At 40.9% G+C, this 27,915-nt stretch overlaps 1 protein-coding gene across 33 annotated transcripts in view; it reads left to right on the top strand.

Moving 5' to 3' along the window:
• The window catches only part of DLG2 (discs large MAGUK scaffold protein 2), a 2,335,250-nt gene that overhangs the window by 1,631,527 nt on the left and 675,808 nt on the right, over nucleotides 1-27,915 (top strand). For all 33 annotated transcript variants that reach the window (XM_086384619.1, XM_086384611.1, XM_086384617.1 and 30 more), the window contains one exon: nucleotides 25,113-25,282. In XM_086384619.1, the coding sequence (XP_086240745.1) occupies nucleotides 25,113-25,282 (170 nt within the window). The remainder of the gene's footprint in view (nucleotides 1-25,112; nucleotides 25,283-27,915) is intronic.

The following is a 27,915-nucleotide window of genomic DNA, read 5'->3' as shown; positions in this document are numbered from 1 at the left end:
TTCATTACATTTCTGTAGCAAAGAACTGATCACGAGTTAAATCCTGAGAAGTCATTTATTATTATTTATTTGTAACAGTCTCCCAGAAGGAATAGTGTTATTCTAATATTCTAAAACTATATTTAATTTGATTTTTGCAAATAACTCCTTGGGATCTTTACCAAAAGCAAAATGGTTTCTGGGAAGGAGGATGATGGTGGTGGTATAGTCGCTAAGGCGTGTCCGACTCTTGCAACCCCATGGACTGTAGCCCACCAGGCTCCTCTGTCCATGGGGATTCTCCAGGCAAGAATACTGGAGTGGGTAGCCATTTCCTTCTCCAGGGGATATTCCCGACCCAGGAATTGAATCTGGGTCTCCTGCACTGCAGGCAGATTCTTTATCGACTGAGCGACAAGGGAAGCCCCAGGAAGGAGGGGAGGACACTCAAATTTTCTCCCGGTTTCTAATTCAATAACTCTAGTTATTTCCAGGAATGGCTTTTCTAAACAGCTAATAAATTATGTCATTATTTAGAAATGCCCAATAATGTGGTAAGCTTTGGGCAAGCATCAAGTCATTGCAAATTGGCTTAACAGATGCCAAAATCATATTTTATATATATATAATTATATGTATATCAGAGCTGCTGCTGCTGCTGCTAAGTCGCTTCAGTCGTATCCGACTCTGTGTGATCCCATAGACGGCAGCCCACCAAGCTCCCCCGTCCCTGGGATTCTCCAGGCAAGAACCCTGGAGTAGGTTGCCATTGCCTTCTCCAATGCATGAAAATGAAAAGTGAAAGTGAAGTCACTCAGTCCTGTCTGACTCTTAGTGACCCCATGGACTACAGCCCACCAGGCTCCTCCGTTCATGGGATTTTCCAGGCAAGAGCACTGGAGTTGGGTGCCATGGCCTTCTCCAGTATGTCAGAGCTAGTTACTATTTTTTTCAATTTCTATGCAACAGCTATGGCAACAGCAAAATGGAGACTTACATATCACCTCCCATACCCCAGGTGAGGTTTCTCTTCACACTGCCCAGTGCAAACCGGGAGATCTTTGCCTACATGCTATCCCTCCACTCTCCCGTATCCCCTTCCCACCCACCTCTGTACATTGTAGTTTAGTTTCCTAAATGAAGCTGAGCTAGAAAACCAGGTTAAAATTTAGAATTACTGGACTTTCCTGGCAATACAGTGGATAAGAATCCACTTGCCATTGCAGGGGTGAAAGTGAAAGTCGCTCAGTCATGTCTGACTCTTTGCCACCCCGTGGACTATACAGTCCATGGAATTCTCCAGGCCAGAATACTGACGTGGGTAGCCTTTCCCTTCTCCAGGGGATCTTCTGAACCCAGGTCCCCCCTATTGCAGGTGGATTCTTGACCAACTGAGCCACCAGGGAAGCCCGTGGGTAGCCTGTCCCTTCTCCAGGGCATCTTCCTGACCCAGGAATCGAACCTGGGTCTCCTGCATTGCAGGTGGATTCTTTACCAACTGAGCTGTCAGGGAAGCCCCCCAAAAAGTGGATGCTGGGACTGCATGGGCCAGAAATGCAGGGGACACAGGTTTCATTCCTACTCCCAGCAGATCCCACATGCCTTGGAGCAACTGAAAATGCATGTGACACAGCTTCCAAGCCCACACTTTAGAGCCCGTGAGCCACAGCTGCTGAGCCTGCGTCCTGCAGCTACTGAAGCCAGTGAGCCTAGAGCCTGTGCTCCGCAGCTGGGAAAGCCACTGTGAGGAGAAGCCCGAGCACCACGGTGGAGTAGCCCCTGCTCAGGGCAACTGGAGAAAACCTGTGCGCAGCAGCGAGACCCAGTGCAGCAAAAAACAAATGATAAATGAATAAACAAACTATTAGAAAATAAAAACAAAAAGAACTTAAAATGGCTAGAGATCTGCACCAGAAATTTCAGCACAGGGAAAGCAGTCCGCAGTCTCCAGCTCCCAGAACCTCTTCCGCCTTCCCTTCCAACTTCCTTCCTGCTCCATGAGGGCCCCCTGGGAGCTTGCCTGTCACAGTACAACTGCACATCTGGGCTTCATCCACAGCCTCTGCGAATACCTGTTCTTTGACCACTGTTGAGCCTCGGCCTACATCATCAACCCTTAGGAACCTGAATTTGAGAAAGAGGTCCATAGAACCACTAAAGTGGGCTGCACTCAGAGAATTCCAGAAGATTTCTTTGTGGGGGAGGGAAAGTAAACTTTAGCTGGTTACCTCCTCTTGCTCTGTAGGTCCCTATGAAGTGATCATTAGTGAACATCAATCCCTAAAAGGTTAATTGGCAGATACAATAAGGGAAATCATATTTATTGAGCTTTAGGGCCTAGTAAAAATAAAATGAATAGGACATGTATGTTATTGGTAGAGTTCTTGGCTTTTAGGATTTCTCATACTAAGTTTTGTTGCCTTCATCCCAGTTTATAGAGAATAAGTCTTCCTTTGTCTTAGCAATAACTCCTTTATTTGCTTTAGATGACTTTGTTTTCTTGACCACTTTATCTGCAGAGAGGGAAGACGGGAATCTCTATGCCCCCTTAATATACCACCATTCTGTGTGTCTGAAATCTCATTTTTATTTATTCTTTATTATATTTCCTGTGACATCCCTGCCCCTTATTAGCCCTGTGCCTTACTCTAAGCATTGTCCCTTACTTAGAACTAATATGAGCTACCATCTGTTAAGCTTCCTTCCATGGGCTTATGGAGACTCAAAGAGGTTAAATGGCTGAGCCAAAATCCTCATCTAGTCTCTTTGATTCCAAAATCCATGTTCTTCCCACCATAGCACATGACTGCAATTAACTGAAGATGAATAATTGAACATGTATTTAAGAATCTATAAACACAGATCTTTGCCAACATCCCATGCCAGAGTGTTAAGAACACAAACATACCTAAGTGGCCTCAAAATTATTTTGGCTTTTCAGGAAATGACTGACTGGCATTAATTGGAGGTCTAGGCAACTTATATGGAAAGATTATAAAGATTAAATAATATTGGCTTAAAGATAATGTCATTCTCTGATTAGAAAGTAATGCAGTTCATTGTAGAAAATATGGGAAATATAGATACATATAAAATAAATTAGGATTGCTCACAATCTTATCAATAAAAGGATCTATTTATTATGTTTCTTCATAGTCAGTGCATGTTTTTACATAGCTGCACTTTTCATCCTGCCTTTTTCATTTAGTATTACAGTATAGGCATTTTCTTACATTAAATATGTACTTTGTAAACAGTTTAAATAGGTGCATAATTTCATGTTATATAACATTATTTAACCTTGACTCTACTTTGGATATTTAAGTTTATTACATTGCATTGAATATCTTTGTAGAAAGGATCTAAAAATTTGATAGCTCTTATGGGTGCTAGTGGTAAAGAACCTGCCTGCCAATGCAGGAGACACAGATTCAATCCCTGGATCAGGAAGATTCCCTGGAGGAGGGCAGGGTAACCCACTCTAGTATTCGTGCCTGGAGAATCCCAGAGACAGAGGGCCTGGCAGGCTGTAGCCTATAGTGTTGCAGAGTCAGACATGACCAAAGTGACTTGCAGAGAAAGCAAGGTTAACGTAGGCCCAGATCAGTTGTCACACATTTCTTGCTTTAAAATGCTTGAAAATGAGCTCCGGTGCTCCTTTTTGCATACTTTTTTATTTTTTTTTTTAATTATAGATCAAAAGTTTTCTTTTACATGACAGTGGACTGAATTAACAACAGTTTTAACCAGGCATCCAGAGAGGTGTTCACATTCAGGATTAGTGTTGCTCCAACACTCTGAACTAAGATAATTAACAACTCAGCCTCCGGCAGGTTACCTAGAATTTGGCTGTAATGACCCAGGTGTTATCTGAATTCAACCCAAATCATTTCTGTTAATTGTTATGCAGGTTTCCCTGGTATTTAGAATACAAACATCAGGACCATAATTTAAATCTACCTTATGCTGCTGCTCATTAAAACGTTTGTCTTATTTCCCTTCTCCTACCCTCCATTAACTCCTTTAACTATTAACAGTCTAATTTTGTAGTAAATTACCAAAGAGAAAAACAGACCATTAAGGAGAAAGAAAGTAATGCTTCCTTTCAGAAAACAATGAATTAAAGAATGGATCAGTAGCTACTTTCTTTGTTCATCTCTGTATTAAAACATGAATAAACTCTTTGATATTCATTATCCCAGGACTTCCCTGGTGGTCCGGTGGGTTAAAACTCCATGCTTCTCATGTAGGGGGCCATGGGTTCGATCCCTGGTTGGGGAATTAAGATGCCATGTGCCACCCAGTACAACCAAAAAAATAGAAAACCCACGCCCCCTGCTTTAGAAGCATGGAGTTTTACCTCATCTACCCTGCATTTCTCCTCTGACATTCAGACTGGGACATGAAACATGCAAATCTGAGTTAGAAAACAGAAAGGGCAGAGCCACTTTTGTATGCATGTGGGGAGTGAGAGGAGTTTCAGCATTTTCAGTGGAGTGGGGGGAAACAGCTCAAATGGGTTGAGGTGACTTTCAGACCTACGTCTGTGGCAAGTCACTGAAGTTGGGGAAATAAGTGAAGTGACATACAAGAAGTAAAGCAAGTACTTATTAAACAGACACTGAGTTTTCCATTATTCTCCCACACTTTTGTTAACCCATTATTTCTGTAAGTATTTACTGCGTGTTCGGTTATGGATCAGACACTTGGAGCTGGGAAGAGAGTTGAAGACAAGCAAACAAACAGATGTGTGCCCTGATCAAGGTTCAGTCCAGGTAGCAATAAACATACATTTAGAGCTGAATGAAAGGAAAGTACGGAAGCTGTGAAAAGCTGTAATAGCATGACCTGATCTCATCTGGGGCACCCAAGGGAAGTCTTGTAAGGAGGAGATATTTAAGTGAGACATAACGAGTAAGCATTAGCCAGGGATAAAGGGCTGGAGAATACATGTGTGAAGGTCTGAGGAGAAATAAGGCTGCGAGGTCCCCGGGACTGGAGCTGGTGAGAGAGGGATGACAGGGCTGGAATGAGAATGGAGAGGTGGATGTGAGAAATCAGGCAGAGCCTCCAGCGTCACAGTGGGTAGTTTGTTCTTTATCCTTCTAAAAGCAGCATGAAACTTTGGATTTTCAATGAGAAAATGGCTGAACTAAATTGTTATCTATAAAAATCACTCTAATGGTTGTGGGAGTCTGGCCTGGCTGACAAGAATCCATGCGGGGAGAGCAGCTTAAGAAGCTATTGCAGTAATTCAAGTGATAAATGACAGCAGCTTGGTTTAAGATGCTGACAAAAAGACTAAGAGAAGCGGATACATTTTGAAATACACTTAAGGGGTAAACTTGTTAAGGCTTAATGATTCATTGGAGTGGCGTGTGAGAAGTAGTATTCCTTCAAATAAAGCATCAGGGCTTTCTCTACCCTGGACCCCATATCAGATACAGTAAGTCCCCTGCACACAAACCTTCAAGTCGCAAACTTTCAAAGATGCAGATGTGCATCTGGTCCCAACAAGGAGCCAGAACCTGTGCCATTAACATCAGGCATGAGAGAAATTGCAGCTCACCCTCTGTCTCCTCTTCCCTGGTGACTCAGTCGGTAAAGAATCTGCCTGCAATGCGGGAGACTTGGGTTCGACTCCTGGGTTGGGAAGATCCCCTGGAGAAGGGAACAGCTACCCACTCCAATATTCTGGCCTGGAGAATTCCATGGACAGAGGAGCTTGGCAGGCTACAGTCCTTGGGGTCGCAAAGAGTCAGACACAACTGAGCGACTTTAACTTCATTCACTTCACTTCGCTGTGTCTCCTAGGCGACCATCCTTCAGCCCTCTCACCTCCTCTCCCCCCTCCCTCGACAATCAGTAACTCTTCTTGCCCATTGACTCAGTACCAGCCCCTCTATTGGAGAAGAAAATGGCAACCCACTCCAGAATTCTTGCCTGGAGAACCCCATGGCCAGAGGACCCCATAAAGTCTATGGGGTCACAAAGAGTCGGACACGACTTAGTGACTGAACAACAGCCCTTGTATGCCAGCTGTTGTACTGTACTACTATATTTTTCAAAGACTATACTATAAGGCTAAAAATGTTTTCTTTATTTTTATGTGGTTTTTTTTTTTTAATGTATCATTTGTGTGAAAAGTATTATAAACCTATTACAGTGCAATACTATATAGCCGATTGTGTAAGTTAGGTCCCAAGGCTAACTTTGTTGGACTTAATATATTGGACTTATGAGTGCACTCTCAGAATAGAACTTGTTTGTATGTAGGAAACTTAAGAGTGTATACATATCATTGCTTTCATAGAGTTCACTATCTAGTGGAATTATCAAAGGATGGCTTTGAGCTGGGCTTCCCTGATGGCTCAGCAAGTAAAGAATCTACCTGCAATGCAGGAGGCACAGATTGGATCCCTGGGTCAGAAAGATCCCCTGGAGGAGGAAATGGCAACCCACTCCAATATTCTTGCCTGGGAAATCCTACGGATAGAGGAGACTGGCAGGCTACAGTCCAGAGGGTCACAAAGAGTCGGACACGACTGAATGTACACACATGACTTTGAACTACAGAGCAGAACAACCGGCAAAGACCAGTGGAGAGGCATTTGGGAGTCAAAGTTCCATTTCAGACACAAGTTTAAGATACCTGTGAGGAATTCAAGTGGCAATATCAAATAGGCAATTGAATATACAGGTTTAAGGACTCTAAGAGATCTGGCTGGGGACATAATTGTGAATGTTTAAAGCTAAAGAAATGAAGAGATTGCTTTGAAAAGCATATGGAATAATAGAAAAGGACCTAGAACTATCTTGAATTATTCTAAACTCTTCGGTGTAAATTAAACCAGAGATTTTTAAACTGAGTAATGCATACCCCTGGGAGTACCTAGATAGATTTATGTGACTCAATTTCCAGATCTTTTATTTGACCAGCCCAAAAAGTAACCTGCAGCTTCATACTGGTTCTTTTTTCTCATTTTACCGTTAAAGATTGCTCTTCTCCCACTTTTAAAATGAAAGCTATATGATCTACCCATCCAATATCCTACTGTGTCTCTGTGCCACTTACTATTATTTACTATTCAGGACAATTTTTCTACTTATTTAACAGTACAATTTTATGACTAGGTGTAAATAAGGATCTGAGATATTGTTGCCTAGAATGAGAGAGTCAGTGTCTCTAGTGATTGAGTGGTTGATCTTTTTAAAAGTCAAGTTTTTTTTCTCATTCTTTGCCTTAACAGAATTGAAAAGCAATTGTCATCTGATAAATAATCACAGTAATTGTCATGATAGATCACAGAATTGGGGGCATATAACTTGGAGGGAATTCAAAATTCTCTTCCCATTCCCATGCATTCATTGATGTGAACAAAGTTATCTTAGATTTTTCCTCTGTAGAACTGAAAAATATGAGTTCTAAATTTTGTCTCATTCTACCTTAAATTCATATTCATTAATGGAAACAGGAGCTAATTTTTAAAAGTTCTACTCACCCCATTAAGAAACAAATCCACAATACAGTTACATTTTCATTGTTTTAGATTTATTCATTGATATTCATTCAGAATAACCTAAGTTGTTATTTTGATCAATGTGTAGTATTAATAATCATCATGATAACTCCAGAATGCTGCTGCTGCTGCTAAGTCATGTCAGTCGTGTCCAACTCTGTGCGACCCCATAGATAGCAGCCCACCAGGCTCCCCCTTCCCTGGGATTCTCCAGGCAAGATTGCTCTTTAATGCTGATGTCTTATATAATGAAAAAAATTTGCATATGTATAGGATTTATATTTCCTATGCATTTATGTTTCAAATAATTATGTTACAGTGATCCATATAAGATGTTCTACATAAAATACACAAAGGTAGAACTCTATGGGAGTAAAATGAAAACATAAGAAAAATAAGAAAAAATATAAAATGTCAAACTGCTCAAAAATAATTTGTATCTTAAATTGGTAATCATGGCTTTCAAATAGATAAATACTTACATTCTAGTATATACATTTGAAATAAGGATGTGACAGTTAAAAAATAAAATTTTACAATTCACAATAGGCCAACAAATCATATCTTCTGTTACTATTTAAATGTATGAGGAAAGGAAAAATTAGAGGTCAACTTAAAGCATACAAAACAAAGGATAGTTTTGGTTTTTTTCCCTTACTTCTGTTTTGTAAGCATGAAGATCAATACCTTGGAGAAGAACTAAAATGAGAATTTAAAAAGGACTGAGCAGAGTGGTAGGAATACAAGCAGAAAAGTCACAGAAGCTAGGAGAAGGAGGGCTGCAAGGAGGAGGTGAGCAGTCAGCCTTAACACTGTTGAGAAATAACTAAGACGAGGACTAAACAGGTGGCATTGGATTTGACCAAAATTGGATTATTGGTGAGTTTAATAGGGACATTTTCTGTGCTTTTCTTGGTGGGGCCATTGTGAGGGGACTCCTATTTGAATGAGACAAAGAGAGGTTAGGGAGAAAGAAATAAGAGAGTATTTGTAAACAGTCCTTTGTTAATAAACTTGATCTGTGAAAGGGAAAGAGGACATAGCCACGGGGAGATACCAGGTCGATGGAAGGCTTTTCAAATAGGAGGCGATACCAAAGTATGTTTGAATGCTCAGAAATGAGTTAGCTGAAGAGACTGGGTTTGCATGATGTAAAGAGATTAAATGATTAAATGAGGTCTTTAGGAAAATTTGAATGGATGAATCTTGGTGTCAGAAGAGACACTTCCTCCACTGTAATAGGAAAAGAGACACAGTCTGGGTTTCCATGTAGTCAGGAAGTGCTGGAAGTGATGTAGAAGAGGAGGGGTTTGGAGACTGTCATTGCAGAATGGACAACAAACTGACCAGGGTGTTTGGAGATCCTGAATTTACAGGGACTTTGGCCATTTGTGGTGGCTCAGACAGAGAATCTGCCTGCGCTGCAGGGGACCCAGATTCAATCCCTGGATTGGGAAGATCCGCCGGAGAAGGGAATGGCAACCCACTCCAGTACTCTTGCCTTGACAATTCCATGGACATAGAAGCCTGGCAGGCTACAGTCCGTGGGGTTGCAAAGAGCTGGACATGACCAAGTGACTAATACTCACTCAGGGCTCAGCTGCTCTGGAAGAAGCAGTGAGGAAGATGGAGAGTTGGGTTCAGTCAGGGCTGAGGTTTTGCAGACACTTCTCACAGAAGGACTGACAACAGCGTGAAAAGAAGTGATGAGTGGCAAGAAAACAGGAGCATTTGAGACCAATGGATAAATGTTATTTAAGAGATAATATTCATCTCTTCTCTGCTGTGTGAATTTGAGTAAGTTACTTATCTAACCCTCAGTTTTTCCATTGAAAAAATGTTAAATATCTGTCTAGTGTAGTGTTAGGCTTTCAGTACAAAACAATATATTGTTGGGGTGTTATATAAACACTAATTGTTCCCAGACAATACTACCTTTGTTGTCATAGGAGTCCTAGGAGATGTGTGGTTTTACTTTTGGATCTTTTTCTGATCTGTATCTTCTGGAAGCTTCTTGCCTCTCTGCCCTGACACTCGTGGCTTTTTCTAATAAATTCTTCCATTAACTTGCCCCTCAGAGAGGCCCCTCTTCACCCGTGCTGTAAAACAAAGCCCCATAGTCCACCTGGACAGTTACACATAGTGTGTGGATGACTGACAGCAAAGGGTGTGTATGTATTTTAAAAGAGAATTTATTAATTCAAATAAAACCCATTTACTGAAAGCAAGAAGATACTTTTAGCAAAAGTGCCCTTCATGATGCCCCTAATTCTCCAGGTTACCATCCCTAGGTCTCTGAATTTTACCTCCATATCTGGGAAAATCTGTAAAGGACTGAGCATACCTCTTATAAACACCAGTTCAACCATTAAATCAGGGAGCTCCAGTTCTAGTTTTATGAAATCACAAAACATCACCCATAATTTCAAAATGTGTCATGAGTTTTCCACCCAAAATTAATTTGAATTTATGAAATGTGATTTAGCTTAGGAAAAGATAAGGGGTGTGGATACTATGAAATCACACAAACAATAACAACTGATTTACGGTAGCTCAGAAAAAGGTCCGGGAACAGCTTCACTAATCACCTACCCTCAAAAATTAGTATCTCCAGGCAGTTTAGCATTTTCTGCTATTTAGAGAATTGCTCACAGTTTTTGCCAGTGCTAAGTAATTCCAAAAATTGTGGGTTTGGATTTAAGCAGGTCTTAAAGCTAGAGCTGTCAGAGTTCAAATTTGAGCAGACTGGATATACTTCATTGTGGACAAACCAAATTCAAACTAGGTAGAACTACAATTCATTCCTGCATTCATTTGGAGTTCAACTATTTATTCAGTTTCTGTTATGAGGTTTGCACTGTCCCAGGCATTAAACATAAAATGGTCAACAAGATAGGCAAGATTTCTGCTCTAAGGAACTTATATTTTTGTCTGTTGAGCAGAAGATAAATATACAAAATATCATAAGCCATAAATGTTATGGAGAAAAATAAAACAGAAATGTAGATGAGTAACTGGTGCTTCTGTTACACTGAGTCATCAAGGAAGGTCTCTCTCATGAAGTGGCCTTTAAGGGAAGATCTCAATGACTAAAAGAAGCTGGCCAAGCAACAATAAAGGACACGACTTTCAAAGCTGAGGAACAGTAAGTACAAGCACTCTAAGGCAGGACTGAGCTACGCACATTCTAGAAACTAAACTAGGGCCAGTGTAACTGGCATGAAGGGGGTTGAAGATGAAAATGGTAGAAGTTGAGAACACAGGAGAAAAGGAGAACCAGGGCTTTGTGAAGCAGGAGAGGGGCTTGGATTTTATCTTACCTGGTACAGGAAGAGCTTGAAGAGCTTAAGCAAGAGTCGAGTGACACCATCTGATTTAAATTTTGAAATTATGTACTCTGACTTCCATGTAGAGAATGTACTGTGGAGAAGAGGAGTAGAAACAGTAAGTCAGTGTGTCCAGGTAGAAGTGGTGGTGACTTGGACTGCGTGGTGGTAGCAGAAATGGAAAGAAATTGATGGATTGGGACATATGGAGTTAGAAGTAACTGATGTTGCTGATGGAATGCGTATGGAGGTTGAGGAAACTAAAGGAATATGGAAAACCAGGTGGGTTGAGGAAACTAAAGGAATATGGAGAACCAGGTGGGTAGTTCTTATTGCATGAAAATCTGTGTTAACCTCTGGGGATATCAGAGAGAAAATTAGAGATAAGATTTCTGCATTCATAGAGCTCCATTCTAGTGAAGAAAGTGAAAGTGAAGTCACTCAGTCATGTCTGACTCTTTGCGACCCCACAGACTGTAACCTACTAGGCTCCTCCATCCATGGGATTTTCTGGGCAGAGGTACTGGAGTGGGTTGCCATTTCCTTCTCCAGGGGATATTCCTGACCCAGGGATCGAACCCAGGTCTCCTGCATTGTAGGCAGACGCTTTACCGTCTGATATGATAAATAAGAAAATATAAGAAGATATAATAAATAAATAAGATATAATAAATAAGAAAACAAATGAATTGCATTACACAGTTATCTTATTTGTTATTGACTTTGTACAAATTCTGAAATTGTTTTCCTCTAACAACCAATGAATTTACTAACCATGAGATATAATATTTATCATTTTAAGAATCTTTAAAGATATTGAAATTTTTCTCTTAAATATTGAAATCACTTACCATCAAATAATGTGTATTTGCTCTACATGAGTAAAATCACACAGACTATCAACTGGCTCAGAAGATAGTGCACATTTCCAATGAGGGGCAGGGACGTGGAGGCACACCTCTTATATGCGTACTAAGTGATGAGCAGTTCAAATTAAGAGGCAAGATTACAAGCAACTTGCTGCAAGGTACACTTGAATTCTTGCTCATGGTTCAATTCTTTCTATGAAATTGCGTTCCAAGAATTAAAATAATAATATGAATAATAAAATCTTGAAATTAACACCTAAACTCTTAAGATGAAAGACATGTTTAAGCTAGAACTCGTCTTACATGTAAGTGATAAAGGCTGCTGTCCTTGTGATGTGCTTTGCTGCTGCTGCTAAGTCGCTTCAGTCGTGTCTGACTCTGTGCGACCCCATAGACAGCAGCCCACCAGGCTCCCCTGTCCCTGGGATTCTCCAGGCAAGAACACTGGTGTGGGTTGCCAGTTCCTTCTCCAATGCATGAAAGTGAAAGTGAAGTCACTCAGTCGTGTCTGACCCTCAGCGACCCCATGGACTGCAGCCTACCAGGCTCCTCTGTCCATGGGATTTTCCAGGCAGGAGTACTGGAGTGGGGTGCCATTGCCTTCTCCAGTGATGTGCTTTGGGATCTTGTAAATTTCTTCCTCCCCTCTTTTTACATCTGGGGCCATCAGTATCTTTCTCGTTCACCACTGTATCCTCAATGCCTAAACAGGACCTGGTGCTCTGTAGATGCTTAATAAATATTGTTGACTTTGTGTATGTAATTATATCTTTCAATTAATATTTGAGATCTTATCTTTGGTGATCAATTTTTGTTTAAACTTTCTCTCCTCACAGATGTTCTGTTTATTTCTTTAATACAAATATGCCAGTGAATGACAGCCTTAGGGTGATTGAATTTGAATTGATTATACTGGAGAAATGAGAGGACATGAAAAGACACAAAATTCTCATGGGATAGAGTCACTGGAGGGAAAGTATGGACACTGGCTACATAGGTGTCATTATCAGCTTCCCCACTTCTATGATTCATTCATTTATTTATTAGACATATATTCAATGCCAGCTCTGTGCCTGGCACCATAATAGCCACTAAAGCTGCCAAAAATGAGATTTCTCTCCTCAAGTGATTCATAATTTATAGATAAACATTTAAAAAAAATATTTCCTCTTTTCCTCCCTTCCCACATCCAATCCATCAGTATGTCCAGTAGATTCTAATTAGCCTTCTTCTCTGTCTCTTTTGCTCTATCCTGATTGCCACTGGTCTAATACAGGCTGCCGTATCTTTTATCAGGATTACATAATAGCCTCTGACAACAATCCTTGCTTTCTTTTGCCCTAACCCCATCTAACTGTGTCTGCATATCTATACACTGTACCTAGAGCATTCTTTCCAAAACATTATTCTAGCTTTAAGTACTGTGATGGCTTTCCATTGTCTTTATATTCAAGTCCAGTTCCTTAACATGCTTTACAAGGGCCTTCAAGACTTGATCTCTGCTCCTCTCCTCACCAGCCACTCCGCTGTCCCTGGAACACTTTTCCCTGTCTTTACTCACCTGGCTAACTTCTGTTGGACCTTCAGTTCTCAGTAACATCAGTTGCTCCAGGTTTTTCTTGGCCTTCCTAGTCCCAACAAAATCTTTCATTATATGCTCCTGCAGCACCTATTGCCATAGGAGTTACTATCCTGAATATTACTAGTTTGTTTGACTGTCTCCCCCTATTAAACTGTAAAGCTACCTCAGAATGGGCATTAGTCTTGAAAACTGAGTAAAGTTCAGGGGAATGTGGCATCTGGAGGTGGCTGTTCTAGGCAGGGGGAGACGCCTGAGTCATGACTTGCATGGTGTTTGCAGAAGCTATAATGGAATGGGAAGAGACAGGGCTAGGGAGTTGAGTAGGAACTAGATGGTGAAAAGACTTATGTGTTATGTGAAGGTCTTAACTTTATCAGAAAAGGCGTGTGAACTCACTCTGGGCTCTGCAGAGCTCTGCAAACAGTGCTACCCCTGTCCTTTATGTGAATTAGAGAAGAAACTTCAGCAGACACAATGGTCAGTGCTAGGGCACTTGACTTGGAGAGCGGGCTTGTCCTCGATTCCTCTCAGTACTCACTAGCCCTTGCTCAATCATATATGACGCCCTGACTCTGGATTCCTCACCCTCTAGGGGGTCACAAGTGAGGGCCTTCCAACAGCCTCTGCTGTGATTCCTTTCCCTCTTCATCACAGAAGCCACAGAAACTCTGCCTTTGTTATTATACAAACAATTATAAACATACAATGTGTCTTCTGCGTAAGATCTCATTTGTAGAAAAGGTTTGCTTAGATTATTTTATTGGAGTATAGTTGATTTACAATGTTGTGTTAGTTTCAGGTATACAGCAAAGTGAATCACTTACCCATATATCCACTCTTTTTTAGATTCTTTTCCCATCTAGGCCATTATAGAGTATTGAGAAGGGTTCACTGTACAGTATATACAGGGATGTGCAGTATATCCCTGTACAACTGTACAGCAGGTCCTTATTAGTTATCTGTTTTACAATAATGTGTATATGTCAATCCCAATCTTTCAATTTATCCCTCCCTCCCCCCAACTAAATATTTGAAATTCTGTAGGCAATGGAAAGCAATCAAAGACTATTAAACAGAGGAATAAGGCAATCTGGTATATTTTCAATAATACCATTCTGGCCAAAAAAAAAGTTGGAAGATAGATTTTAGAGGGCCAAAGTAGAAACAAGAAGACTAGTTACAATTTTTTTTTTCCCCCCAGAATCTATGTGATTGACAGGAAAAGCCACACTGGGATAAGTGGGTGTAAAGGAAAAGTTTGAATCTAAAAAAAAGTATGTGACGGATTGGATATGTGGCTGAGAGAGGAAAGGGACCCCCCCAGTTTTGGGTAGTGGAATGATTTACTTTGATAAAATACATAATTGTGAAGTACATAGTTGTCCATGGAGGGAGGACAAGGATAATTTGGCATTCAGCTTCGAGTACATTCCAGATTTCCAAGGGGGCAGGCTGAGTTGACCTTGAATTTAGATTTATAGAACACTAGAGCTAGAAAAGAATTGTAAAATGAGGGAATTCAGCTTAAACCGAGATAAGGAAAAAATGCCTTACTTAAATGGAAAGTGGCGGGATTAGAATTTACCTCTGGTTTATGACTCACTGTTTTCCCCACCATACCGTGGTCCTTCTTGTGCTTCTCAACTTTTCACTGAAGTGTTCATCCGTATTACAAAGCCAAATCAAATTAGACTGTGAAAATATAAAATTATCAATTATATATATGCTGATCCATATCAATTCCTTAGATTGGAGTAGAGGAAAATGGGAATCAAATCCAACATTTGAAAATGTGTTTTTAATGTATAGTACTTAATTTTCGGTTCTGCAGGGGTACCAGATCAATCTGTAGCTTTTCAAGGGGAGTCTATCATGCATTTCCTTTTCAGACATTGTAGGCAGTGAGGACTTGAATGATTAGGAAACATTTCATGAGGCTGAAGAACACGAGCTTGCCTGGAATGAGGCTGGTTGGAGTTGGGCATTTGGGAGGCAGAAAGTAACATGAAAGAAAATGCAAAGGCTGGAATGAGTTTGTTATATTTTCAGGCCACTGAGGATGTTTGGAGCAGGAGTTTGAGAGCATAAGAGGCTAGAATTAGAGGCCCTTCAATGATGCGCATTCATTCTAAAGTGACAGCTGTGTAGCAGACACCAGGATTACAAAGATAAATTAAACACAGCTTTGATTTTATATAGGTTAAGTAACTCAGTGAGTTTTGAGGGGAGAGGAAATAATGATAGGGTTGCTTTAGGAAACTGATGGAGAAGGAAATGGAAACCCACTTCAGTGTTCTTGCCTGGAGAATCCCAGGGACGGGGGAGCCTGGTGGGCTGCCGTCTATGGGGTCGCACAGAGTCGGACACGACTGAAGCGACTTAGCAGCAGCAGCAGCAGGGAACTGAAGCTGAGCTGGGCTTGCATGTGGGATATGTAAAAAGGGACTAGTTAACCTGGGATTGGGAAAGCCAGCTACAAAGCTACTGCCTTAATCCAGATGGGAGGTACCAGGACTTTGTTTCTTGAAACTTGATGTGCCGTCCTGTCTGTGGACAGAGTGTTAGGCTGAGTGGACTAAGTAATCACCAGTCCTATGATCTTTTCTCTTTGAAATTCCTACTTAGTGCCTCTTTTCCATATTGTACTCACCCAGTTACCTGGCTCAGGGATTGTTACTGGACTCCGTTTTCTGGCAAAGTGCTGAGAGACCAATCACCGATGCTGAAATAGCAGTTTCTTCCCCCTTGTGAAATATTGTGATCTTTCCCAGATGACAGCCTCAGAGAGTCCTGCAAGCCTTTTCTATAAGGGCAATGAAGTGGCAAATGGAGAGAGAAAAACAGTATATACGCTGTAGGGGATGGCCTCCGTGGATCATAAATTCACGTTACTCTCACCAAGATTTAGAGACAAGAGCAGGAGCCCTGTTTCTTAAAATACAGAATGGAGTGGCTATCAGTTGGCCTTTGCTATAGGAAAAGAGTAGGCAAAGGTCTCATATAACATAAGTGCTGGAAAGTGGCTTGCATACACAGTCTCACGTGGTGTAGCAGCTGTGGGCTCCTGGTCTGTATTCCCTTAGAAAGTCTTCATTCCAAATAACAGAGCTGCAGCATTGAGGAAGTGTGGTTCAGAATCAGAACTTCTAGCACTGTCGCCTGGACTATATGAGACTGAGCAGTCCTGTTCATTTTATTTATTCATTTATTTTTGGTTTGTTTTATTTTTTTGTGTTTTTTTTTTAACTTTCTATTTTATACTGGAATATAGCCAATGAAGGAGAAGGCAATGGCACCCCACTCCAGTACTCTTGCCTGGAAAATCCCATGGGTGAAGGAGCCTGGTAGGCTGCAGTCCGTGGGGTTGCTAAGAGTCGGACACGACTGAGCGACTTCACTTTCACTTTTCACTTTCATGCATTGGAGAAGGAAATGGCAACCCACTCCAGTGTTCTTGCCTGGAGAATCCCAGGGATGGGGGAGCCTGGTGGGCTGCTGTCTATTGGGGTCGCACAGAGTCGGATGCAACTGAAGTGACTTAGCAGCAGCATAGCCAATTAACAGTGTCGTAATAGTTTCAGGTGGACAGCCAAAGGACTCAGCCATCCATATACATGTATCCATTCTGCCCCAAGCCCCACTCCCATCCAGGCTGCCACATAACATTGGGCAGTCTCCTGTGCTATACAGTAAGTCCTGTTCATTTTAGAGTGAACCACACAGTTACAGTTCAGTCGCTCAGTCGTGTCCGACTCTTTGCGACCCCATGGACTGCAGAGCACCAGGCCTCCCTGTCCATCACCAACTCCTGGAGCTTGCTCAAACTCATGTCCATCGAGTCGGTGATGCCATCCAACCATCTCATCCTCCACACACTAGTCAAAATTTTGAGTGGTGATTATCAGAGTATGGTCCCAGAGCAACAACACCATCATCACCTAGAAACTTTTTACAGAGGTGAATCATCTCTCCTGCTCCAGATTTGGTAAATCAGAGACTCTCTGGGGGTAGAGCCTAGCAATCTATGACTTCATAAGCCATCCATGTGACTCTAATGCACACTAAAGTTCGAGGACCATTCTAAATCTAGTTCTAAAGTTTAGAAATCTAATTCTAAAATTGAGAACTAGATTTTGTTATTTGGCTTGGCTTTACTAATTTCTAGTATACTCCTTAATCCTACTGATGGTCAGCAGTTGAGATTGGTCCTTAAATAAGCCCAAAATTATTTTTAACAAGCTAGAGAGAGATGGATGGTGCAGTGCATAAGTTTTGAGTTTACCTACACAAGTTACTGTCATTACAGATCTCTTTTAGCTTCAGTTTCTGTTGTAAAATGAAGGAAGCAATATCTACCTTTCAGTGTTTCTCTTTAGATTAAACGATATATGTTGTTGTTTAGTCACTAAGTTGTGTCTGACTCTTTTGTGACCCCACAGACTGCAGCCTGACAGGCTCCTGTCCATGGGATTTCCCAGGCAAGAATACTGGAGTGGGTTGCCATTGCTTTATCCAGGGAATCTGGAGTAGGTAGCCTATCCCTTCTCCAGCGGAAATTCCCAACCCAGAAATCGAATCACGGTCTCCTGCATTGCAGGTGGATTCTTTACCAGCTGAGCTACCAGGAAAGCCTGGTACTTCTTTCTATGCTGCTGCTAAGTCACTTCAGTGGTGTCCGACTCTGTGCGACCCCATAGACAGCAGCCCACCAGGCTCCCCCGTCCCTGGGATTCTCCAGGCAAGAACACTGGAGTGGGTTGCCATTTCCTTCTCCAATGCATGAAAGTGAAAAGTGAAAGTGAAGTTGCTCCGTCGTGTCCAACTCTTAGCGACCCCCTGGACTGCAGCGCACCAGGCTCCTCCGTCCATGGGACTTTCCAGGCAGGAGTACTGGAGTGGGGTGCCATAGGTTTGCTTTAATCCCATCTTCTTGCAAATAAGCTTTTGCTGCTTTTCAATGTGAAAGAAAATGACCTCAATATGTAGCTTTCAAACTTCTTTTTCTCATGTTTAGGTGGAACCTCTGAATCTCATAGTTTCAATTCCAGATTCCCCAAAACAGGGACTGTCAGACTCGACAAGTGATCCATAATGAGCTGTATGAACCCGTCACTCCTCTTGCAGCCCTGTGAATGTTTGTTAGAGAAAAAGGCCTGGTACATAACACTGTATTAACACACATCCGATGCTTCCAAAACATTAGTTCTTTTCCTTTCCTGGAAAACTGTTTAATTATGCTGATTTTATTACTTTATTCTTAATTTTAATGAACTAATAGCACCTAGGGAAGTCAATGAAATAAATGAATTTTTAAGGTGAGACGTTTCAACACGGAGGAACCTTATGGTGGGACTTTAAATATACCCACTGAACTCACATGCATGTCATGAGAGGACAGAGGCAGGCAGCTGCTGCTGCTGCTAAGTCGCTTCAATCGTGTCCGACTGTGCGACCCCATAGACGGCAGCCCACCAGGCTCTTCCGTCCCTGGGATTCTCCAGGCAAGAACACTGGAGTGGGTTGCCATTTCCTTCTCCAAAGGAAGGCAGCAAACAAACACAATTAAGTAGATTTAGAAAAGATCATAACAATCTGAAGCCATTTGGGTCAACTTGTGTGTGTGTGTGTGTGTGTGTGTTGTGTTGTCTTAACTTTCCTCTTCTCTGGCATTGTAATGCATCTGTCTTTTCTTAAATGAATTTTGGGTATTATTTGTTCTTAGCCTACCTTACCCTACCTTTAGTGACTCTAGGAATAAAAGAAAAGTTAGGCATTTTTCCTACCTTGAGAGCTTTTCTGGTATCATTATAGTTCACATAAAAATCTATGCAGTTATTCTTTTTAAACAGAGTCTGATTTTTATAAAGGATTGATTGATCTCTTTAGGCACAGACAGTATAATTCCCAGCTTATGTTTTCCATCTGATAGTGTATTGCCTCATTTCATTCAGCACATTAAACATTGATCAGCTTTCTCCACGATGTGACCCTTTGGTCTGTAATTAATTCGTCTATTTGACAAGGAGAATAGGACTGAGTAGAGACATTAAAGAATAAGTTAGTTAGCACCTCTCGCCATCTTAATAACCAGTAAGTTTCAAAATTAAGTTTCAGACCTGTGACCTAAAGCCTCCTTTTGAATCAAGCCTTGAGCAGGTCTGAGTGCGGCTGAATGTGGTTACACGTGAGGGGTGGGGCAAGGACAGGGTAGCTGTGGTGGGGATTCTGCCAAGTGTGATGGACTTAAAAAGCTTTCTCCAAGGCTACCATAAAGCTGAAATTTGTATTAGAACAACTGACTGTTTTCTTGATGGTAGAGGACACGGAAGTTGAAAGGGGAATTAAATTACACTCCATAAAACTTACCGAAAGCCTGATTTTACATTTTTTCTTCCCCCAAATCCCATCTTTGCATCTGTTCCTGTCTCCTTCATATAGAATTTTAAAACTGCTTTCAGTATCCTGACTGTAGCTCTCTTCCTTTCTGTCCTTTTAGTCTTTTTCTCCCCCAGTACAGTCTCTTCGTGTCCTTTCTTATGCAAATGGTTCTTGTCTCTTTCATAAGTGTAACAGCTTACTGGTTTTCAGGCACCGTGCTCAATATTTCACATATATTGTTGAATCCCTACTGCGATTTTATTATCCCTATTTTCACATGAAGAAACAGGCTTTGAGATGTCAAGTGACTTACCCAAAGTCACACATCGTCTGAGTTCTAGAGCAGGGACAAGATCCCAGTTGTCTCTAGGTACAGCCGATGTTTCCAGTCCAAGTTCTCAGATTCTCTGTGATGAAGTATGTTCACTATAGAACTTTTTGAAATAACAAAGCATAGAAATATGCCTTTTAAAGCGTCCATGCTATCCAAATCCACAAAGAAAAGAGATGAAACTTTGTTATCTTTCCTTCCAGTATTTTTTAATACATAATAAAGATATTTTTTAAAAATTGAACACAATCATTTGATGATCATTTTTTAAAATTTCATTATTGGTGCATAATTGCTTTACAGTGTTACGTTAGTTTCCGCTGTACAACAAAGTGAATCAGCTGTATGTATACATTCCTTCCCTATTGAGCCTCCCTCACACCCTGCCCACATCCCACCCCTTTAGGTCATCGCAGAGCACTGTGCAGAGCTCCCTGTGCTGTCCAGCAGTGTCTTTCTAGCTATTTATTTTATACATGGTAGTGTATACGTGTGGTGTATATGTGTCACGGTAGAATATACGTGTGGTGTATGTGCGTCACGGTAGTGTATACGTGTGGTGTATGTGCGTCACAGTGGTGTATACGTGTGGTGTATGTGCGTCACGGTGGTGTATACGTGTGGTGTATGTGCGTCACGGTGGTGTATACGTGTGGTGTATGTGCGTCACGGTGGTGTATACGTGTGGTGTATGTGCGTCACGGTGGTGTATACGTGTGGTATATATGTGTCAGTGCTACTCTCCTGATTTGTCCCATCCTCCCCTTCCCCCATCTGTGCCACATGTCCATTCTCTACATCTATGTCTCTATCCCTTCCTTGCAAATAGGTTCATAATGAATTAAAATTCTTAAAAGAATGTATAAGAATCATAAATCTTATTTACAACAGAACATACTTTAATACCTATGAAAGAGGGTAGATATTACATATTATTTTAAATATCTTCAAAGTAGAATAAATAATTATAAGTATTATTTGACTTTCAGTGATACCATATCATATTCCAGAGTATTTGTCTAGTGCAAATTTTAGGTAAGATTTTGTGGACATGTTAGTGATGAAATGTTCTTTTTTGTTTCTATGAATATTTATTAATAGCAAGGAAATATTCCAGAATGTCCAAAGAAAATTATTAAAATTAAATTTGTTTTAATCCTGGGCTTCCCTAGTGGCTGAGATGGTAAAGAATCTGCCTGCAATGTGGGAAACCCATGTTCAGTCCCTGGGTTGGGAAGATCCCCTGGAGAAGGGAATGGCAACCCACTCCAGTATTCTTGCCTGGAGAATCCCATGGACAGAGGAGCCCAGCAGGCTATAGTCCATGGGGTTGTAGAGTTGGGTATGACTGAGCGACTGACACTTACAATTTTTAATCCTGTGAACAATACTCATCTATAAAAAGGATGTCGTAGACTTATATTTGAAATAGCAAGCACTGAAAGAGCGAAGCCATTGTCTACTTAAAAAATAGTCATGACCGAAAAGTTGAGAGTTATATTTTATTTGATGGAAATTTTTAGAACTTAAGCCCCCAAAGCAGCATTTCAAATAGCCCTGAGTGAACTGCTCTGAGGAGACAGAGGGGAGGAGTCAGGTTCTTTAGAAACTTGCAAGACCAGGCAGGTAGCCTGAGAGTCAAAAGTATTTTTGTGAATTAAAGGAAACCAGATATCTCAAGTTAAGGAATTTAGTGCTTTTCTATATATGGGAAGATGCAAGAGTCTGGGATCAGTGAAATCACTCCTTTCATATGCTTCTCAGCTATCGGGGGCCAGTATGTGTTTCTCACATCCTGAATTCTTCAGTGCTCATCTTAGGGAGTGGCTGCAGCCTAATGGCTGCCAGATTGCAGGTACCCTTCCTCCCTGAATGCCCCTAGGGCTCAGAAATGCACACTGAGAGGCCTGAATCACTGATGATTGTGACATACTTGTTTACTGACATGGCGGGAATACTCCATTTGTCACCATCAATTATACTAATAAAGTAGGGAGGAAAAATAAAATAAAATAAATAATAATAAAGTAGGGAGGAAATTTGTATGTAAATGACTTTATAATACAATGGCTCAGTGATATGATAAAGGCTTCACATTTTACTGAAACAGAGTATTATTTTAGTTTGAAGCTAGTGATATATTTATATGTTTCAAAGTGAATTCAAATGCTGCCTTTACTCACAGAGATTATCTACTGGTAGAGAAAGCAAATTCTAAATAGCCATGACCCTCTAGCCAAATGCTATTTCAAGTGATTGGGAGGAAGGAAAGTTGAGTGCCCTAGTTTGGCTTGATATTCTTTCTTTTTAATTTTAAGAATTTGAATATAAACACTTCCCCTCACATTCCCCTTTTTTCCTTAGTTAACTCTGAGTAACTTTGTATCAGCTTCAGTTCAGTTCAGTTCAGTCACTCAGTGGTGTCCAACTCTTTGTGACCCCATGAATCACAGCACGCCAGGCCTCCCTGTCCATCACCAATTCCCAGAGTTCACTCAGACTCACATCTATCGAGTCAGTGATGCCATTCAGCCATCTCATCTTCTGTCGTCCCCTTCTCCTCCTGCCTCCAATCCCTCCCAGCATCAAAATCTTTTCCAATGAGTCAGCTCTTCGCATGAGGTGGCCAAAGTACTGGAGTTTCAGCTTTAGCATCGTTCCTTCCAAAGAATACCCAGGACTGATCTCTTTTAGGATGGGCTGGTTGGATCTCCTTGCAGTCCAAGGGACTCTCAGGAGTCTTCTCCAACACCACAGTTCAAAACCATCAATTGTTTGGCACTCAGCTTTCTTCACAGTCCAACTCTCACATCCATACATGACCACTGGAAAAACCATAGCCTTGACTAGATGGACCTTTGTTGGCAAAGTAATGTCTCTGCTTTTGAATATGCTATCTTGGTTGGTCATAACTTTCCTTCCAAGGAGTAAGCGTCTTTTAATTTCATGGCTACAATCACCATCTGCAGTGATTTTGGAGCCCCCAAAAATAAAGTCTGACACTGTTTACACTGTTTGCCCATCTATTTGCCATGAAGTGATGGGACCGGATGCCATGATCTTCGTTTTCTGAATGTTGAGCTTTAAGCCAACTTTTTCACTCTCCTCTTTCACCTTCATCAAGAGGCTTTTTAGTTCCTCTTCACTTTCTGCCATAAGGGTGGTGTCATCTGCATATCTGAGGCTCCAGGAAAAGACCTAACTGGGTTGGAATCCTGTCACTGTTGTGACCAGCATTGTGACCTTGCCAGTAAAATTTCATTGGTGTAAAATGAGAATCAATGCTTCATAAATGGTTTGACTTAAATACAAGCAAATAAGTGAAGTGACAAGAATGATATGATATGGCACATAGTAAACCCTTTAAAATTTTCAATTTCCATCCTGTTTACATTCAACAAATCCTGAAGCACATCTTGAACCCACCTATCAATAGCTGCAACTCTCTTGTGTATGATCTGTTACAGTTTACACATATGTCCACTTATTTGTATGTTTGGTTACTCTCTTCACTAACTCTAGGCATGTTACTCTCTTTTCATGGGAAACTAAAATTCAAAAAAGTTGAAGTGACTCGACCATGGTCACACAGCTGATACACAGCTGCAATGCAAATCCAAACCTCCTGACTGCTGGTCCGGTGTTTTTTGTGGGTGTTTTTGGGATTTTTTTTTTTTTTAGTGCACTAAAGCTGCCAACTTTGTCCACATGTTTAGGAAAAAAACATCTGATTTAGGCTGTGATTTCCTCACCCCAACATTTGACAATTAAGGATTCCACTGTATACAAAAGGAAAAAATTGAGTAGAGTTTGAAGAGCTATAGCATCCAAATTTTTTTTTTTAATGTCAGTTACTCCCTTCTATGGAAAGCTATGTTTTAAGATATGATTAGTATGCTGAGCATAGGGTGATGGTAAACATTATGTTTTGGCATTATCATGAGATGACAAAATTACCCACTCTCAAAGGACCAGCTGCTGCAGGGTGACTGGCACCCGTGATGCCTGCATTCTCAAAACTATTTTAACGGGTAGTTTTCCATGATTTTTTTTAGTCAGTCAGAGAAGAAATGTATGTGTAAACCTATTAAAGCCATAGCATCTGTTATGATGAAATGACACCCTGGAATCTTAGCTCAAGAATTTGAAGCTAATTAAGATTCTTATTGAACCAAGAGTCCTATACCTCACTTCCTCAAACAGACATAGAAAAATTATGAACAAAAAAGATAGGAAAATTCTTCCCATACTTTTTATATAATATATACACTGCTGCTACTGCTAAGTCACTTCAGTCATGTCCGACTCTGCGTGACCGCATAGACGGCAGCCCAGGAGGCTCCCCCATCCCTGGGATTCTCCAGGCAAGAACACCGGAGTGGGTTGCCATTTCCTTCTCCAATGCAGGAAAGTGAAAAGTGAGAGTGAAGTCGCTCAGTCGTGTCCGACTTTTTGCGACCCCATGGACTGCAGCCTACCAGGCTCCTCTGTCCATGGGATTTGCCAGGCAAGAGTACTGGAGTGGAGTGCCATTGCCTTCTCCAATATGTTATCATTTAAATTGATATGTACAACATGCATGAAACTATTCATTACATTAGATGTATGTGTCCTAAAAGGAAAGAACAAATTTTGAAATAGGAAGACGTAAGATCATACCCAGTCTCTAATCAAATTGCTCACAACTTTAGACAAAGAACTCAACTACTTGAAACAGCTCTCCTTTGTGTGATGTGGATAGTAGATTTTCCACAAGATTATGGAAGAAATCCAGCAGTTAAGGATATTATAAATCAGCAAATTAGGCACCACTGGGGTGGGTGGGATGAACTGGGAGAATGGGATTGACCTACATAACTACCCCATATGTGATGTAGTCCCAGTCAGAGTGGACTGGAGTTCAGAACAGGACCTGACCAGTAGGGTGGTCAATCTTGGGAAGACTGGGAAGGCTGAGGGGTTCAAGGTTTTCTTGATTTCCTTCATATGAAGTATTTCTTCCAAATATAAACATGTTTAATTGCCATTGTCCTTTCCTTCCCCACACCTTGGGGTTAGATAGTCGTCATATTCTTTCAGAAATTCTCTTGGACACTCCTGACTTTTGCCTGTCTTCCTTCCTTTCAGGGTCAATGACTGTATCTTACGGGTGAATGAGGTGGACGTGTCAGAGGTTTCCCACAGTAAAGCGGTGGAAGCGCTCAAAGAAGCAGGGTCTATCGTTCGGCTGTACGTGCGTAGACGACGACCCATCTTGGAGACTGTTGTGGAAATCAAACTGTTCAAAGGGCCTAAAGGTAAAAGAAACATAAACAACTCACCATAGGATACCAGCGACAGACTATCTGGTTACAGCTTATGCCATAACCCACCCACAATGTACCCTGTTCTTTTATTCTCTAGGACTCAGTGTTGACCATGAGATTTGAAATCCTATGATGATAGAATTTTACAGAAAGTAAAAGAAGCCAACACTGTAACTATGAACTCAGAGAAGGAAGCGATAGATTTCTAAAGAAATTTTCTCATCTAAAGTTTTCTATGAATTTTTAACCTTACTGGACCATCCTGACTTAGCTGGCATGTTAATACTTTCTAACTTTTCAGATGTAAATGGTAATTTCTCTCCCTTAGTAAAACAGTAATGTGAAAAATAATCATTTGAATAGTCTATCCTAAAATAATTATTATATTTTTATGACACTTGTGATTAGTTTTGGTAATACTTTTACCCATTTTATTTAATAAGTACTACATAGCATTTTATACTTGTAATAGTCAAAATAAGTTAAAATTTATTTTTTGAAATGTTCACAAATCTCTTGAGATAACTGCAGTTACTTTGGGGAATCATATGAACAGTGAAATGAATCATATGATTTTCTAAGAAGAGAACTTTGAGTTCTGCTCTTCAGAATGACGACATTTAATATTAATAGGATTTCAGATATTTTATAAAAATCTAATAACTTAAAAGTATTTAAATATTTTAAAAGATTATGACTAGAGAGTCACTGTACTCTTTTAATAAATTATTTCTCTTTCCCTTAAAATCTGTGTAATCTCTAATACTATTATTGTTGTCATTGCTTAGTCTTTAAGTTGTATCTGACTCTCTTGCAATCCCACGGTAGCCCACCAGATTCCTCTTTCTATGGGATTTCCCAGGCAAGCATACTGGAGTGGGTTTCTATTTCCTTCACCAGGGGATCTTCCCGACCCAGGGATGGAGCCCGCATCTCTTGCATTGACAAGCTGATTCTCTACCAGTGAGCCACCAAGGAAGCCCTCTAATGCTACCTGTGAATTTAAAAAAATAAGCATACTACCTTCTCTGGGAGGTACTGGTGGGTGGTATTTAAGATCTCAGACCCAAGAGTCAGGCAGGATGGAGTTTAAAAGCCTAGCTCAGCCACTTACTAGCACAGTGACATTGATTAGACCAGCCCCTCTTGTTATTAAATGGGAATCATAATGGTAGCTTCCTGGTGCTATCACAAAGGGATTTTCCCTAGTGGCTCAGACAGTAAAGATTCTGCCTGCAATGCAGGAGACCCTGGTTTGATCTCTGGGTCTGGAAGATCCCCTGCAGAAAGAAATGGCTACCCACTGCAATATTCTTGCCTGGAGAATTCCACAAACAGAGAAGCCTAGCGAGCTACAGTCTATGGGGTTGCAATGAGTTGGACATGACTAAGCCACTAACACTTGTGCTTTCAATGGTAGTATCCCATTGGATTTCTGAGAATTAAATATTTAATATCTGGTGAGTACAGAGCAGGAACACTTGCTGGTTGAGTGCAAACTCCAAAGTATCTGAGCTGGAACCCTGGCTCTGCAGTTCACTAGCCATTTGACCTTGGTCAAATTTCTTAACCTCTCTGAGCCTAATTTTCTCATCTACAAAATGCAGATAATAATAGCATTTGCCCCTTGAAATATTGTGAGGATTAAATGAGTCAATATACATTAAGTGTTTAGAGTAGTACCTGGCACAAATTGACAGCAAATATTTACTATATATGTGTGTGTGTGTGTGTGTGTATTAGTCGCTTAGTCTTGCCTGACTCTTTGCATGGACTGCATGCCCACCAGGCTCCTCTATCCATGGGATGGATTTTCCAGGCAAGAATACTGGAATAGGTAGCCATTTCCTTCTCCAGGAGATCTTCCCAACCCAGGGATTGAACCCAGGTCTCCTGCACAGCAGGCAGAATCTTTACCCACTGAGCTACCAGGGAAGCCACCTATATGTTATTTGGAGTTGGCTACATATGGTTTCAGCCTTTGCCACAGTTGTTTGGTAATGTAATAAAAGAACCAAATTCTCTCATGAGTTAAATCCGAATGCACTAAAATCACAGAATCAATTTGAGGGTGGGGAGAAGTAAAGCATTTCCACACCAATGTCTGGTGATATGCGAGAAAGACTTTCTGTTCTACACATTTTCATATTTGCCATGTGTTTTAAAGTTAAAACTAATAAGCATCCACAATTTAAATTAAAAAGATATGCTAAAATAACAGGTAGGTACTTCTACAGTTCAGTTAACAGCAATTGTTCAGTACAGCCTTAAGGCAAATCCCAGTTTCAAGCACTCAGCAAAGCATTACCATCCATTAGCAGGCCTCCTGCTAGCTGAGCCATTCCATGACCTCAGGTGCTCAGCAGAGCACTTAAAGGTTCTAGGGAATCAATAGCCAAAACTCCTTCATTTGATCAGGAACACATTATTTTGGATCTCTGTCTTTGGTACTAGAGTCCCCTCTTGCTGGTTTATTTCCAACCGAACTGTTTTGTCCTTTGAGCCAGGAGTGAAATAGCCCTGGGACAAAAAGAAGGGGATGGGGAGACAGGTAACCTTAAATCGACCAAGAATACCCAGGCAATAACCCAGTGAAGAACACACACAGCATAAGGGTGATAGAT

The sequence above is a fragment of the Bos grunniens genome, chromosome 29, assembly GCF_055505025.1.
Source record: "Bos grunniens cultivar Pamir isolate PY7600 chromosome 29, Bosgru_T2T1.0, whole genome shotgun sequence".
Lineage (NCBI taxonomy): Eukaryota > Metazoa > Chordata > Mammalia > Artiodactyla > Bovidae > Bos > Bos grunniens.
This window is presented reverse-complemented; position numbering and strand designations above follow the sequence as displayed.